Below are 18414 nucleotides of genomic sequence, written 5' to 3' on the forward strand. Positions count from 1 at the left end.
ATTAAAGCTTTTTAATTACTATATAAGGATCATCGCATTCTCAGATTATTACACATTGTGAAAAAACAAGGGTGGATGATCAGCTCCATTATACAGCAAGGCAATTCTATTGCCATATTATTTTGGAAAGACATCAGACACTTTTAGACAAATCATTACCAATTTAGTCACACCAGGTGTTGCATATTATAATTCATTTAATTCATAACTTTGGCCATTCAACAGAAGAATCATTTAGACAGGACTGTATACCCCTCAAGTTAGGCAAGTCAAGAAACAAACTCCACAAATCCACAAACTACAGTTTATTAATGTATAGACCAAGGGTCCCCAACCACCCCTGGTCTATGGCCCAGTGTCGGGCTGTAGCCGATTCGGAACCGGGCCATAGAAATGGTGGGCAAGCATTTGCACAAAGCTGCACTTGTGAAAGCAGCGTGCACAGAACCATCCCCTCTCCCTCCACACCCCCACCACTGGCAGTCTGCCAAGCCGGAAAGGTTGGAGACCACTGATATAGACCATAGTAATACCATCTTGAAAGCCTGAACATTCCCTTTATACTTCTAGTACAGGTAGTCCTTGATTTATGACCACAACTGGAACCAGAATTTCCATCATCGTTGTTATCATAAGTCAAGTCAGACCCATTTTACGACAATTTTTACAGCTATCATTAAGCAAATCATGTAGTCATTAAGCAAATCCAGCTTTCCCAATGGAGGTTTTTTGCTGGAAATCAGCAATAAAGGTCCTAAATTGTGGAGGTGGTGTGACAGTCATCAGTTCGAGTACAGGTCATAAGTCACTTTTTCTGAGACATAGTAACTTTAGAATATCATTAAACAAATGACCATAAATTGAGGACGACCTGTACTCTAATGAATTAGGCAAGAGCCAATATTTTTTCCTTTGTCACAGGATAATGGCTTTGTGTGGAACCTTAAATTATGCAGATATGCATAAGCTTACCATATAAAAATACTATTTTAAATTTAACTATTTAATAGTTTATTTCTAATAATTTTATTTTTATTTAATATTGTTTTATTGAATATGCAGCTCAAAATTTAATTATTAAAAATAAATGGTATATAAACATAATGAAATAATTTTATCCATTGTAGCAGTCCACAAATTAATGTATCATTTTAAGGAGTTACTCAACCAGAGATTGAGAACTCTGGTCTTTAGCTACTCACTGAAACTAAAGAGTCACTCTGTGAGTGAGATGGACAGTTTCTAATTTTGATAAATAAATAAACAGGTTTCTATTCCGTTTTAAATTTCTGCTTACAATAAATAAATACCCAGAATCATTTCCAATTATTTTATTTTTACATGCTGTATGCTATTTCACAATGGTATACAACATGTTACTATGCAATCTGCAATTCATTCACAGACAATTTTCTTGCAAATTACCCTGAAAACTGTTGTCTTTTAAAACTGTCTCTTTTATTGGAAAGAAAAGGAAGCATTTCCAGCTCTGGACTCTTACATTTCAGTTCAGCTTGCAGAATTTATTTAATTAAAATAAAACTATTTATTAAATGTTAAGATCAGTGAGAAGTCAGTGCTTTACTGCATTCATAATGTTCAATTCTACATAACTGTTAGCCATCGTTGTTTACCTAGGTAACAAGTTCAAGCAAGGTAATGGAATAAAATTGCTAAACCGCAGGAAGGGAGAAAAGAAACAAGGGTAACTTGAGGACATCTATTTTAAGAAATACACACCTAGGACAAACATCTCCTCCAAATCAGGTTATAGTTACTATGGAAAGGAATCTCTAGTAGCATTCTTCTGTTGTTGTACTCTTACCCAGTTGTTCTTTTTGCCAGCATAAATTTCCATGTTCTCTCCATATTGAGGTTCTTCAAGTAATGTTTGATATTCAAACATGAGCCGAGAGCTCTCACGTAATCTGCTGCATTGAAACTGGTGATACTGTTGTACAAGTTCCTTTACAACAAGCAGGAGGCATTCAGGATTTGAAGGATTCCAGCAGGCCAAATTCTGTTCAATCAAGAGACACGTTAACACATGAATAATGAAATGTAATTGTATTTGTATTGTCCAAAGTGAGATTTGGACCATTGATCAACTTGAATGCTCTTTTATTTGCCAGAGAATCGATATAATTGTTATCACTGAAACCAATGGATCTTTCAGTTGTGGTACTCTAGATTAAAAATAAAAAATAAAAACAGTTGAGCATTCACAATATTTTCCTTTTCTTTTAGTGAAGGCATATGAGCACAACAGGGGGAAAAAAGTGACACACCTAGTATTTTAAATTCTCTGACACAGATTTGTGCTCAGCCTAACATCAAATTCTCTCAACAAACTGAGATAGGATTTATACCAGGTCTTCCTTGAAGGTTAGAATATTAGCAGAACCTATATACATAAGAAATTCAAATCCATGAGATTTGCCTTTTTTACGCCTGCGTTTTCAGTGCACTGGAGTGGATGCCAATCTCCTCTGAGAAAGTGAAGCAGTCCTCACTTATCTTTGTTACTAACTACTAACCCACTCTTATATTTATCTACTCAAAATTTTGGTAGAGGGGAAAAAATTTAAAGCTGGAAAATATGGGCAATATCAAGGCAAATAAGGCTATATATTGTGACACATCTATAGATTTCCTATTCTTTGTATCTGGTCACAGATATACAGTAGATTATTTAACCCAGTAAATTCTGATCACCTAGCCCATTATCTGCTCCCATAATCTAATAATATATAAAAGGCTACTATTTTTATAGATTTGGAAGGCACACAAAAGGGTAGAAACATATGCAATGCACCATCAATTTGATTCAGATAGAACTCGAGTTACAACCTCATATTCAGCAACTGTTCATAATTACAGCAGTGCTGAACAAGGGGGACTTATGATCGCTCCATGAAATTGTGGCCATTGCAGTGGTCCAACAGTCATGTGGTTGCTATCTGGGTACTTAGGTGTCCAGCTTGCAATTATATCACAGTGAGCTGCAATCACACGATCGCCATTTGCAACTTTCCATGCCGGCTTTCCACAAGCAAAGTCAATGGGGAAATCAGCAGGTAAAGTTGCAAGACATTCCCGTGAGTTGCTCCTCTCCTTTTTCATCTGGAGAGTCCTGCTACAGAAATTCTGGTTCCACTTGACATCATAACCCAAGGACTACCCGTATGGAGCCATTTTGATCCTTATCACTGGAGTACTCAGCCTCAATATAACACCTTGACATAAAAAAGTAAGATTTTACAATACTCTCAACTGAAATTCAAGAGGCTGCTTGCTTTGGCCAGCTACTGAACTGGAAAAGCTATCACGAGTATCCTTATTTAAAGGCCAGTGAAGCAATCGCTGTGATGAAGATCAGCTTCATGGTATTTCCTGTAATAACCTCAAGAGTGTTTCAATCAAAACACATTCCCTTCTATCATCACCAATACCCTATAATGTTCTTTTATTTCACTAACTCCTGAACCAAATAAACTCTTATTCTGTCTCCTCTGTTGTCTGTTTTCATCCTATCAATTAACTCTAGCTGAATTCTGTCAGCTGTTTTTCACTTTGTCAACAAATTCTACCCATAATTATATAGGCTTTTTTTGGGGGGAATTTTTTTTTTATATATATATAGGCTTTTTTATGCTACGATTTATTTCTCAATCTTTTTTTTTTAATCCGAGGAACACAATCTAAGATTCCAAAGATCTCAAACTATCTATAAATGCTTTTTCAGCTATCTGAAACTTACAAAATTTGATTTTCTAATACACTTGGAGCGGAGACTATATTTAATTTCACTTGCCTGTAAATATAAATGATTTACATACAATTTAAGTTTTTGTTCTGTCTCAATTCATTCCTTTGCAAACTGTGGGCTTCAACATTTTGGAGGTTAAGAATCTTTATCTAGAAAAATCTTGTGCATTCCAGTTTTGTACATGCATTTGTGAGATATTTAACTTACATATGGACTTTGGGCATTTGTACCTTGAACAGCTAAGAAAGTACAAATGATTTGGCATCTGATATATATTGAATTAAGATTAAACTCATTATCAATCATCTATTAGACTTGTAAAAATAGTTTAACAGAAAAGTTTCCCACCTTTCTGAAGTACAGACTGTGTTCTTTAAAAAAAAAACCTTACATTACACAATTAGAAGTTAATCAAGATATGCAAACTTCCATTTCTTTTATCAAGTTTTAAGTAAATACCTTTTCATCTGTTCTGAAAAGCTGAAAGCTTAACATACCTGCTGACATTCATACTCAATAAGAAATGGAAATAATCTTTCTCCTATAATTAACTGATGCATTGTATCACTAATATTTTGTTAAAGATGGTATCAACATTTTACTAACTGTTCTATATAATAAAAGAATTTTTCCCAAGTATTATTGAGCTTGAGGAACTTCACTCACATGACATTAAATAAACAAAAGAAAAAAAATCGGTGTCATTTATTCACCTCAAATGACTAGTTTGTTTTTCTCAAGAAGTTTTAAATGTTGCATCAAAACTGAATTTTATTAACTTTCCCAGTCGGATTCATTAACTTTAAGACATGAACAATTTTAACTAAATTTAGTTCTAAAGCCAAGTAGATTTTTAAACCTCTCCCCCCCACCCCCCACCCAAACCCATAGCAGAAAAGTCACAAGGAAAATTTTAAAAGTGGCAAATTATACAGGGCAATTTTACTATATTCACACTAGATTAACACATTCATAAAACCTGCAGTAGATAGAATTAATTTTTAAACTCCTTCTCTAGAGATACTTTTATTCCCCATTTATACTCACGTATTATTGGAGCTGCAGGAAGGCATATTACTTAGACTAACTTTTCAAAGTATTTTCTGCCTTTATCATTTTTCTCCAAGCTTTGTATAGAAGCCTTACCCTACTATGTCAACCTTGTGGACCACAAAATAGTTTCCACATTTTATTTCTTTAAACATATCCTTAAAATATATATTCTTAATTACTTATACTACAATTCTGTAGCAGAAGTCAATATTAAGATATAGTTGTGCCAATGTCAGTATTCCAGCTAGATGAGTAAACACACTTGTACTAGAGATATCTTAAGATATCATATCTTAATCACAGAGAAATACGGTATCATTGATTGGGTGGCACCACAAGGATATGGCAATATACACTGGCAGAAGCATCATGCAGATGACTACCTTATTTCCTGGCATGTTTCAGGCAGTATGATGGAAGAGAGTTTTCTTGTCTTTACCACATGCCTTCAAACAGGCATTTTACAGATTACTTCCAGGAAGTAATCTGTACACTTGATTTTATAAGTTAATATTAAAGAAGGAGAATGCATTTGCAACTTAGGTAAAATTTTAGCAAGGGATCACAGTGCAGGGAACAGTTTCTTATTAATTTGTGTGATTTTTTTTCATGTAAATGCTGCATGTATTATTTAGATGAATGAAATTTTTGTAATGTAAGATTGTCCCCATTTCTTCTCAGGTTGGTAGGGGATAAAGAAAGTAAACGGATGATAAAGATCAATAAACTAGTTAGGAACAAGAAATAGGAAGAATGTAGCATTCTAAATTAGAATCTGTGATTAGCAGTCAGTGCTATTGTTGGGCAGCAGGAAACAAAGTAAAAACTAAAGTTCTGTTGCCCTTGCCTATATGCTAAGTACAGTCTTGGATGGGACAGGACGGGACGGGACAGGACAGGACAGGATAGAACAGCAGAGTTGGAAGGGATCTTGAAGGTCTTCTAGTCCAACCCCCTGCTCAGGCAGGAAACCCTATACCATTTCACACAAATGACTGTCCAATCTCTTTTTAAAAACATCCAGTGTTGGAGCATTCACAGCTTCTGGATGCAAGTTGTTCCACTAATTAATTGTTCTAAATGTCAGCAAATTTCTCCTTAGTTCTAGGTTGCTTCTCTCCTTGATTAGTTTCCATCCATTGCTTCTTATCCTGCCCTCAGATGCTTTGGAGAATAGCTGGACTCCTTCTTCTTTATGGCAACCCCTGATACTCCTTCTGTTTGTAAAACAATAACATTTATGACCTTGCATGTATCTTACAGCTAAGTTTTACTTATTTGGGATAAATAAAATTGCAAATATTTGAGCTTTCTCCAAACTTACAGGATAGAAGCCAATTACTGCTCAATTGCTGAATATCCCACATATTCTACACTAATATAATCTATAAGCAATTAATTATAATGCTTTATTTTTATGAACTCAATAAATGTCAATAAATGACATCACTTATTGATGTCACTCAAGTCAATCATGCTGGGCATGTTCAGTTGAAAAATGAGAATGGGCTGCCCTAGTACCAATTGGCTGGACCCTATAAAGGATGACACCAGGATGACTACGGCAGATGTGAAGGATGTGGTAAGAGACAGAGGAGTGGGGAATGCTGATCCATAGAGTGGCTGAGGATCAGACACAACTGACTGGCTGACAACAACTACTTTTATTAATAGGGCAATTGCCTAATGAATTATATGTAGCATCCTTCTATGATTCAGTTCTCTTAGCATAACTATATAAACAGTTATAAATTAGAATCTAAGAGCTGACACTAAAATCTGCATCTGCTGCTTGCAATTACTGCAAGTTCAAATCTCATCAGATTCAAGGTTGACTCAGCCTTCCATCCTTTCAAAGGTAGGTGAAATGAGGACCCAGATTGTGGGGGCAATAAGCTGACTTTGTATAAATATACAAAAGTATGAAGGCTATTGCTTAACTCATTGTAAGCAGCCCTGAGTCTCCGGAGAAGGGCAGCATATAAATTAAAGCAAAAAAAAAAAAACAATACTTATCTAAATCTCAGTCTTCCTTTCTTCCCTTCCCTTCCCTTCCCTTTCTTTTTCTTCCTTCTTTCCTTTGCTGCCCATCTCCCTATAAGACAACTCTGTGACAAAGGACTGCCACATGGAGGGAAAATCAGAGTATCTATTCTGATAAGGTAGTTACAGATTGACCACTAGCAAATAACAGAAAAACGAATTCACTACATCTATAAAGGTTGTTTTATTAGCTACTTTAATAATACTTTATATGGATTACCAAATCATCCAATTTACAAGCTTTAGACAACAACACAATATACAGAAACAAAGGTCCCCCTCTTAACCTCATTATCCATGGCAAGAAAGAAAAATGAGATGTTTAATAAAGATTACTACAATTTAAGTTCGCAGCAGGAGATGTTATCTACCTTATTTTGTACTACTGTAATGGATGATACACAATTGCAATTCAGTTGCAATCCTGAAGCAGCCAAATATAGTCCATGGACAACTCATTGACTCAAATCCTTTTATTTATTCAATCACTTATAGCCTAACTCTAGCTACTGGGGTAATATTTCTATACCTTTATACTACACATGTGGTATGACCAGTTTCTACAACTAAGAAAAGTCAGAATAAGAAGCAAGTTAGACTTGTCAATAAGAGAATAAGCAAATCGTTTCTTAATTAAATGGAGCTTGTTTTTCTTAAGAATGTGCTTAAGCATCCAGGTTGCTGGAATATCTTCCAGAAACGTGACTTTGAAGAAGACAGCTTGCTACTGTTTTTCCTGGCTACACTACAGAAAACAGCAAGATCTTCAGTTAGTGTACTTTCATATTTTTAGGAGGAAGAATTAAGTGCAGTAATTGACAAGGAAAATAAATGTCAAGAAATACAAGATATCAAGCCCTTCAGAGTGACTAATATTAAAGTAGAGCTTATCTTCACTGATTAAAAAAAGGATGCAATTTCAGTATGCCAGCAAAATAAAAAAAATTATTTGTGAGCTTAGGCTATAAAAGTTTTATTTAAATATTATGAAGCACTACTACACATCAAACACACACACACACACACAAAATTAACTTTAGTCATCACTAACATTTTCAGCTACATTCAAATGCCTCCAATTTTTTCTACCTGTGTCTACTGCATAAGTGTCAAAGTTTATTCACATTTTAAAGCATACACTTAAAATATCTTAGGGGTTGGCCACAAATTTGTAGAGAGCAGAATTCCACAAACTAGAGGTTCCCTTTGAAAAAAAAAATGGTTTTTTATGAATCTTCTTCTCCTTTCTCCAGAAGTTTCCATAACAGGGCTAGAGGCAACATTAGGAAATCTGCAGGAAGTGAAAATCAAAGTGAGGTAATATCTCCTGTGACTATGGTAACATTTAATTAGCAACTGTAGGGCAGTAAATCATGATCAATATGCCCCTAAAAATATCCAGTATGAAAGCTACAGATACTGTATTTGCAAGCAGCTGCATCAATAAATAATAACTTGAAATCAACATTAAGTTTTGACAATTCCATGGTTATCTTATCTAATAAGACTGGACTACTGCAATGCTCTCTACATGGGGTTCCCAGTTGGAGGCTCCAACTGGTCCAGAATGTGGCCGCGCGGGTGGTTATGGGCGCAACTCGTTGTGCCCACATGACACCCCTCCTGCACGAGCTGCACTGGCTCCCAGTGGTCTTCCGAGTGCGATTCAAGGTGTTGGTTACCACCTTTAAAGCGCTCCATGGCACTGGACCTGGATACCTTTGAGACCATCTTCTGCCACCAGTAGCCCCCCACCAGCCAGTTCGCTCCCACAGAGAGGGACTCCTCAGGGTGCCATCGGCCAAATTATGTCGGCTGGCACACCCAGGGGGTTTTATAAATTGGGTCTATTATTTAATAATTTTAATTATTTTTAAATTTTGTCTGTCTTTGTGTTTTTAATTAGGCTGTACACCGCCCTGAGTCCTTCGGGAGAAGGGCGGTATAGAAATTAAATAAATAAATAAATAAATAAATAAATAAATAAATAAATAAATAAATAAATAAATAATATATGAAAACAAAATTGAATCTCTATTGTACCTTCTTCAGCAATAAAAATAAGATATTTAAATTACCTTGATAAATTATATAGAATCACTAGTGTGCTGGTATTGCAGTATCTACTTTCATAATCTGATACAAACTTTTTCAGAACTAAGTATGGTTACCTAAAAGTTACTTCTAGTGAAGGAAAAATTTACTGATCAGGAAGTCATATCTTGTAATTAATATTCCCCTATTTCTTTTCTAATTACAAAAGTGTCATTCAAAATAATATTTTGATTTATACTGCCACCCATTCATATTCACAATGATAAAATTAGAGCAGCTGTGCAAGAATGGCATTTCTCTTTCAAACAGACATTATGAATTAAAAGAGGATTGAAAATTAGATTAGTCTTAAATAACTGACTAATCAGTCAAATTTACAAGTATTTCTTTCTCCTCTGAAAATGTATATCCCAGTAGTTTTGAAACTAAAGGACATGCCACAAATGTATTAGATTTGCCACTACAAAACATACATAGGAATAGTATTATTTTGTATACAAAGTATGGTTGAAGACTATTGAATCACTGCCTTCTAATTAAACTGCAGTTGTGATAAGTTGAAATTTCTGCAAGAAAGAAAACAGTATGTTAAAGTGCAATTGTAAATTTATTCTGACCATGTTTCTTTCTGCAATATTTAACAATTAAAGGCAATGTTGCTTGAGTAAATACTTCTAATACAAGGTATCCCCACTGAGTATACTAATAGAATAAATGTATTAAATGCAAGCAAAATGATATTTATATTCAAAATTATGAAAATATTTTTGTGATGGTGCTTCAGCTCCGGAATTACTTCTCTAGTGATGTGTGACTAATACATTATATTTTTTGCATCAAGTCAAGATAGTTCATTTGTCCATGCAGTTTTAACTTATAAACTCGGTCTTCGATTATTTTTGATTGCCTCTCATTTTTCATTATTATAATTTGATTAAAGCTATCTAATAATGGAACATTGTACCTCTCCAGCATGAACCCATATGTATACATATTTTTAAAATTGTTTTAATATTCATTTTTAAAGAGTGCTATGAAGCACAGTTCCATATGTTAAATACAAATTTATGACAATGACTAACGTTCTCTCAAATATATTCATTTGGTATATTCATTATCTACTAATATTCTGAAACCAGAAATGCAAGGTCAGGTTTGATTTATGGTCAACAACTGAGTAAAATTGTTATTTTTATATATCCCAAAATGAATGAGCTAAGGATGTCATTCTTTAAAATTAAACTGAATATTCAGATAAGGGCCAGCTCTTTCAAATTCCTTTCTGGATGCAGTTCTGATCTTTTGCTAGTGGAAGATATATAAAATATAAAATGAAAGCAAATCTAGAAAACCAATTTATGGCATAGTAAGTAAAATTGCAGTGAACAAGGTCATCATCAACACACATAATCTTCAATAAAGCATAAGTGGAACCCAATATTTTAGGCAATTTTCATCCTCTCTCCAACTTTCCTATTTTAAGAAAGGTTGTTAAAAAATAAGTCATACTGCAACTTCACAGAATTCTGGAGTAAGTTGCTTATTTGGACCCCATTTAGTTGAGCTTTAGGCTTAGCATGGAACTGAAATAACATTGACTGAACTTTTGTTAGGGGCAGGATGGAGGTATAGGATGGAGGTATATGTCCATACTGGCTCTCTTTGCTCTCTCAGTGACTTTCAAGTTAGGGGCACAATCTTGTAGTGGTTTTCCTCCTTTCTTATTCAGTCAGTGTTGATGGGAGAGGAGAGATTGAACCCATACCCTATTTTATGATGTTCCTCAGGGTTCACCACTCTCTCCACTCTTCTTTTATATCTACACAAAGCCTCTGGGTGAGGTCATTTGATAGCACAAGATAGGTATCATCAGTCTGCTGATGATAACCACTCATGTATCCCTGGTTCAAGCCAGCCAAGCGATGCTATGTTCTTTCACAGTTTCTGGAGGCTGCGTGGGTGTGGATGGGGAAGTTCAACTCATGCAAGACCAAGTGGTTGTGAATTGAGGCCCTCCTGGATCTGATGAATTTCTATCTTTAATTTTAGATGGGATTGCATAGTCTCAGGCAGAACATTTGTGCACATTTGGTGAGTCCTCCTGGACCCATGAATCCTGTTCAAGAAATAGACGGCAACTCCCATGTGTACCAGTTATGCCCATTTGTGAATCAGGAGGCACGGTGCATAGTCACCCATGCATTGGTCACCTCCCAACTAGAATACCACAATACGGTCTACCTGAAACAGCCCCTGAAGAACATTCAGAAGCTGCAATTCATCCAGAATGCAGCATCAAGAGCAACTATGGACATACCACAGTATGCCCATGTTACAGTTTTGCTTTACAAGTTGCATTGGATGCCAACAAGCTTTCATGTGCAATTCAAATAATTTGGCTCTACAGTGCACCTTTCTAGCATAAGGCCAGGTTAGAAAGAACTGCCTTTCTCCAATTGTCTCCACCCATGCTATCAATTAAAGAATATTTATCTGGCCAGACTCAGGAAATGTGCTGTTCTGTATCAATGTCTGATCTGTGAAACACCATTTCTCCTGAGATCAGATTAGCTTCAACACTTCTGAGCTTTTGCTTAGCCCTTTAAGATCTAGCTTCTCTTTCTGGGAAGAGAAGAGTTGGAGTTTAAGAAGGGTTTGAACTAGCAAGTATTTGAACCTGTGAGTTAAAATGAATTTCTTGTTGACTGGGTTGTTCTTGGTGGACATTTTTAAAATATGTCTTATTTATATATTATGTTACTGTATTGTATACAATATTTATATTGTGTAAGCCATCCAGAGCTGCTCAGATCAGATGGCAATCATATAAATCTACTAAATTAAACAATAGACAAAAAGTAAAGTGTAAAATAATGTTCATGTACTCATGAAAGACAAAACTGTTTCTGAGTATCTAATCTTGTTTATTTTCCAGTAAAATAAAAATCTCAAGATTGATTAACAACTAAATACCAACTTGTAGGATGGCATAGAACAATTAAAACACATAATACATCTAACCAAATCCCTAATGAAAGAGATCAGTTTTGCAGTTCATCTATACACTTATTCCAAAATTTAGGGCCACAGTTTAAAAGTAAAGCAATTGAACTGATAAAATGACAGCAAAATATACTCACATGTAAGGAAGAAGGATCAGGTAAAAATTCAGCATCCTCTCCAAAGATAAAGTCAGGTGGCAACTCAGGATAGTGGGCATTAAAAATTATATCCCCTTAAAACAAACAAACAGCAAAAAAAAAAAAAATTTACCTACTGTCACGGAAGAAAGTAAAACACTGACTTTGATCATTACGCTAACATGGTTAGTGCTTTCCACTTTTCCAGTACTGAAGCCATGAATATTAACCACAATTGTCCATTTAAACAATGGCTAATATAAAATAGCAGGCAAAAGCTTCTGAACTGATCATAAGTATGCCAGACTTTTAGATGTGAAGCATATATGTCTAAGGCTTCTTACAGCTTATTCTTCTACTGCTAAAATCAGATCACTTTGAAAAAGAATAACATTTTAACACCTTTAAAAAAATCAGTTATTGTTGGAGAGCAAACATCCCAGCTGGCAGGAGGCTGAGGTGAGGAATTAGCCTAGATTCGCTATATAAATACAGGAGGGCTAGGTCTGATCCTTCTCCCCCAAATGCCTTTGAGACTTATCTAGTCCTGTATTATAGGCATAGAACAAAAAAGTAGCTAGCTTGAACTCTATACATGTGGGTCTGGTTGTTTCCACCTGACAAATATCATTCCATCTTCATCAAAAAGATCTTCCTCAATTGTTAAAAATTAAGTTAAAGGATTCTCAAATATGAAGTTTATATTAGTGAAACTATGTTTGAATTTAATATGAAATAACTGTTTATTTACAAGATTAAGTACATAGGTTTGTTCTGAAAATTGTTTTGGAAGCAAATGTTTGCTCAGAATGGATTCTGAATATATGCAGTGTTCTAAGGCCGGGGTGGGCAACTGTGGCCCTTTTACAACCTGTGGACTTCAACTCCCAGAATTCCTGAGACAGCCAAGCTGGCTTAGGAATTCTGGGAGTTGAAGTCCACAGGTCATAAAGGGGCCATATTTGCCCACCCCTGTAAATCTAAGGCATTTTTTTTTTTAAAAAAAATGCTTTCCAGAATATGTAAATCTAGTCTCAGTGGTGGTAAACAATGGTTTATTCAGGAGCTAGGCAATCATGCCTTATTCAAAAATTATGGATGATATAAAATATGGTTTAATACATTCAAAGAACCCAACTACCATTCCTGTTTTGTCTCCAACTACTATAATTTTGAACTGTAAAACTCTTTTACATGCTTTACATGCTTTAATCATTTCTTAAGCCCTTGCTTCATGTTCATACTACCTTCATCACAAAAAAAAATAATGTTTCATCTACTCTGCCAAAATACTGTATATGCTAGTACTTTCCCTTTCAAAGTAAAGTAAATGCTATACTTGCTTGAAAAAGATTTGAAAGCGATGCTTCAGAAGGGATAAGAATGGAAACACAGCACCTCTAAAAAAAAGTATTTTTGTGGGCTTCAACATGTCTCTGAAAAATGACATGGCTGCTTTAATGAGTTAACTCATTAAAATAGCTGCATCTTTAACACAAACAAGCAGCAACATAATTCTCAGGTTCATGTGGAAGCCTGAAAAAAGATATGATTATTTTAAAGATATGCTACTTTCCAATAAACCATTTTCAAATCATTTTAAAGGCATACATACCTCAACCAATTAATATTTAATTTCAGTAAATGTTGCAATCTATTGTAACAAACTATTGAAATTCTAATCTTCTGATGGACTTCAGAAGAGAAGTTATGCTTCAAAATGTCATGCTTCAAAATACTTTATCTGAATTTGCAGCATGACAGCTGTTATGATTGATATTCTGCAAAAAAAAAAAAAAAAAACCAACCAAAAATTCTTCTTTTACAAAGAGGATATAGTAGTACCCACAAAGGAAGCATGCCCTCCTGCTGAGAAACAAATCATGGGCACATTTTCTTATTGCAACATTTCTAATGGCCTTCCTTTATTAAACTCTCCTGTTCTTAAAAGATAACAACCATACATCAAGGAACAGGATGTCTGAAGTTCCTGTACAAAGCTGTCTTTCAATGACTGTTTCACCTACGGCCATTATGAAATGTCTCCCGATAAACAGACATTTTCCTCTAAGCATCTTTTTCACTATTAATTAGGAACTATACTATTTCTGCTTGTACACAGTTTTCAAAATATAGTTTTTACCCAGAACTTGACTTACATAGCATTTTTGGTGTATGTAATACAGATCTGCATATTCATAAAGGCAGAGCTCTAAGGAATGTCACAAATTATGCCTTCATATTAGAATTTTTCATTTTAACTTCATTCTAAGATGTAGATTAGCCAGCAATTTACAACGTATCATCCAAACAATGATATGGATGCAAAATGGTTCCTTTTTTTCCCTCCTATATTAACCAAGCTCTTGTTTTTGATCATATTATTTGCAAATTTTATTCTTTTAAGTTAAGGTGAAGGAATGTAGAAAAATCTCGTAAAAGCAAAAAACGGTGAATACATGAAGTTTATATTGTCATTACGCAAATGACATAGTTTGTACCAGTGAACAAATGACACAAGTGACAATATTTGCTTTACCTGCATAACAATGTAACTGCAAGTTATATACTCTGATTTAAAAGAGAAACAGGAATTACAGAATCCATTCATCTCAAATGGAAATTGAGGTTTCACAATCGTGTGTGTGTGTGTGTGTGTGTTAAGAATTGCCTTGCCAACCCAACTACTTTGGAATAGCAGCTTGCCAGCTCAACTGTTGTGCCACTTTGTGACTCATGCACATTTAGCAATCTGATCAAAAATTCCTTGATATTTACATTGAAATGCAGTTTAGAACTTTAATAACTGGTTCACCATAGAAGGTAGAAAAGATGAGGTACACTGGCCTTCCTATCTGCTTTCTCTGAAATTCTCTGTATTCTTTTCAAAACATTTAAATATACTATACTCTCCAAAGAATATAAAAATATATAAGTAGAATCGTGCCCTAAAGTATGCTCCTCAAAAGTTTGTTAATTCATTTATTTCAATCACCAAATAACTTTGGGTGGCTTGACATAGTAGGATTAAACTTTTAACTAGCCATATAATTCTTGGGTGCTTGATTTGACTTGCAACTGTGTAACAGAATGACAAATTCATGTCAATTCCTTTCTATTATTCCTGTGTAATAGAACCTTTTCAGAAAAAAATAAGATATGAACTCTTGCAAGGTTTCCAAATTTTTTGGGTTCTCATCTTCTAACATTTCATGTAAAAACACTGAAATCTCAAGTGAGTTCTAGCCATCCTCTATACAGATTGCTTGCTTTATGTCAAACACTCTAATATATCTTTGTATCAGATTAAGTGTTTCAGCAGATGCTATATCTCGGGGTCCCCAATCCCCGAGCAAGTGAAGATTCACCTGGGCATGCATGTGATCTAGGTTGTACACATCCCCCTCTGGTCTGTGGAAAAATTGTCTTCCTTGAAACTGGCCCTTGGTGCCAGAAAGATTGGGGACTGTTGCTATATCTGATGGTACTATAAAATATTATATTTTTAAAAAAAATATGTGTTTCAAAATCTACCTACCTACCTACCTACATCTATCTCATTCTGATACACACACATATATGCATACAGTATGTATGTGTGTGTACATATATACCAGTGTACCCCCATTTTGATTTCTCAATTTATTTTCTATATGAAGCATCTGACTTGCACAATGAACAACTTCAAAAATATCTACAAATTATAATGTATTATATATAAGCAAAAGAACAAACTCTAAAAGAGGTAACTCACAAAACCCAATTCTACTATACATAAAAGATGCCATGCAACATTAGATACCTTCACCACTGATTCAGTAAGTGATGCTTATAGTTTATGGGTAATTCACTGTCTTCCTATTGGTTTTCTCCTAATGTCTTAATTAAATTTTCTTAATGTTATTATCAGGCTGATGCATGTCTGTAAATATAAGTGATGAACTTTTATCAAATGCCTTACACAGAAGATACTTTCCATTGTATCTATGGAATAGAAATAAAAAACACAGATATCTTTATTAAAAATAAATATATTGATGGTTTCCCTTTTCTAAAACAAGGTCAAGGGACTAGAGAAGGGGATACAGCTGCTCAAAAGTGGTAGTTGAGTGGGGACATTACAGCATTACCACATGTACCGCTCCTGTATATGTACATAAAGGCACAAAAACTTATTACTTAAACAAAAATAGCGTAAAGTTTGTGCAGAAAGAAGGAGCATACATATATCCTTCTATATGCTAATAGCGAAATATAAACTGATTTGCTTGGGACCCTGGAACCCTACTCACTCAAACAGAGACTAGATTCACATATAATGCTAACCTGTGGCTTGCTTAAGCATGGCTTACTCAATAAAGTTCTGTGTTCACATTACATGCTAAGATAAAATGAAATATAAACAAAGTATATATTAAGAACTTAGTATGATTTTGGGACCAGCCAGAAAGCTCAAAGATTTTTTTTCAACCTCAATTGCTAATGAATTAGCTACAGCAAAGCTAAACTGACAGTATGAATGAAAGAGCAAAAATAAGTTTTCATTTATCTCAAATAGATAACAGAGGCAAAGAACTGGCCTTGCAGCTCCTTCCTTGCTCTCCTATCCTAGCAAAATTGCTGCTTAAATTGTTCAGTTTCCTACTTAATCCCCTTTTTAAAGTTGTCTAAACTGTCTGCTTCCCATTCTAACTCTAAATTGTGTGAATAGGCCTTAGCTATCATTCAGACATATTTTCAATGAGCCACAACCTCAAAATCTTTTCCTAATTAGCCACCATCAGCTATTAAAATTCTGTAAAATCAGAATTACTGAACCTCCTCATTCTACATCTGATTTGCAGTTTATCTGCCTGTTCATTCTGCTTACAGCAATGATTTAAAATTCTCCACAATACTTTTATCTGTTTGTACCATTGTGAATAATCTGCTTCAATCTAAAACTTGGCCCCTGATCTCTTTTAACTTTAGACAGTCTCTTTCCTCTGACTGCCAAGTTGGTTTCTTCCCACAAGGCATTTTTGCACTGAGTTGCCAACTCCAGGTTATATGGTACCCCAGATCACATTACTTGATGGTGCCATTTCCCGCCAAAGTGAAGATTTGCGTTTTTACAATGAAGTAGAAGGCGAAATGGCATTGGTGTCCCAGTACATACTTGGCCTTAGCCTAAAACTGGCTCAGCCTTTGCACGCAGTGAATGGTCACAAATGTTAAAAGAAAAGGAATAATATCAGCAGAAACTACTAAAAATATTACTAAAATAAAAATTTAAATAAATAAAAATATATTCATTTGATGGATATAGAGCAGACATCAGGCAGCTTTCTATAAGGAATGGCTTTTACAGATGAGAACAAGCAACCTACATAATAGAAATTATTAGTTTAGTTACAGAATCAAAAAGCCAGTAACAGTCCACAGATTATTTTAAGGTACCAAGTACTTACATTTTAAAGTTTCTCCAGCATATGGAATATGCAACTTAAATCGATCACAGCTGGGTCCAAGAGTTAAAGATGTGCAGCTACAATTAAAAAAAAAATACTAATCTGAGTTTTTATGAAGGTTATAGATGCATATTGTAGTTACATAAAATTAGCTATACAAAGTACCATATATTAAGAACTTCAACTGTGTTTTTAAATGTTTCCTACTATTACATATGTTACTTGTTTTGGGGGATGAAAAGGTGGGGGTACAAGTTGGCAAGTTGTACAAAGCTAAATATAGTAGGATGAGCCCAAATGCTCAAAAGTATTCAATTAACCGCAATTACCGCTTCAAAAGGTCTCCCCATATATAGTATGTGCATGGTCAAAATTGCTAAGGCAAGCACGCTCACAATGCCTAGTTAGAGATCATCTTTAAAGAAGTGTTGCTGGCCATTCCAGAGGATGCAGCTGTTTTAATACTTGAGGAAGTTCATTCATTTCACAACACATCTCTTTCAAATGTTCCCCATAACCCCTCCATAAATTGCAAACAGGCAAACTACTGCATACACTATATTTTTATTTTTACTTATTTCATGCTCCACAACAATGCATATATTTTCATTTATTATTACATTTATAATCACCATTCTATTATTTCAGATTTTACAACAAACACACTAGCAACATACACTAGCTCAAATAAGTCTGATTACTTTGTAAAGTTGGTAGACAGGTTTATTTTGTCTTTGAGCTTAACCTCGCAAAATATTCAAGCAAACATTCTTGGAATTCTAAATATAGATTTGTTAAACATTCATTTTTTTGTAAATAATAATACCTTATTAATAAAACATTGGTGCTAAGCTTTCATTTTGACCTTTTAAAAAATAAAATGTTTTAACTGTTAACCACTTGA

General features: G+C 34.6%; 1 protein-coding gene across 4 annotated transcripts in view; it reads right to left on the reverse strand.

The window, feature by feature from the left end:
• Positions 1–18414, reverse strand: part of BABAM2 (BRISC and BRCA1 A complex member 2) — a 145342-nt gene that overhangs the window by 118538 nt on the left and 8390 nt on the right. For all 4 annotated transcript variants that reach the window (XM_070932445.1, XM_070932448.1, XM_070932446.1 and 1 more), the window contains exons 3-5: positions 17511–17587; positions 12061–12155; positions 1826–2020 (exon numbers count right to left, since the gene is read on the reverse strand). In XM_070932445.1, coding sequence (XP_070788546.1) covers positions 1826–2020; positions 12061–12155; positions 17511–17587 — 367 coding nt within the window. The remainder of the gene's footprint in view (positions 1–1825; positions 2021–12060; positions 12156–17510; positions 17588–18414) is intronic.

Source organism: Pituophis catenifer, unplaced genomic scaffold, assembly GCF_029215685.1.
Source record: "Pituophis catenifer annectens isolate HBS135680 unplaced genomic scaffold, rPitCat1.0.hap2 SCAF_1, whole genome shotgun sequence".
NCBI lineage: Eukaryota > Metazoa > Chordata > Lepidosauria > Squamata > Colubridae > Pituophis > Pituophis catenifer.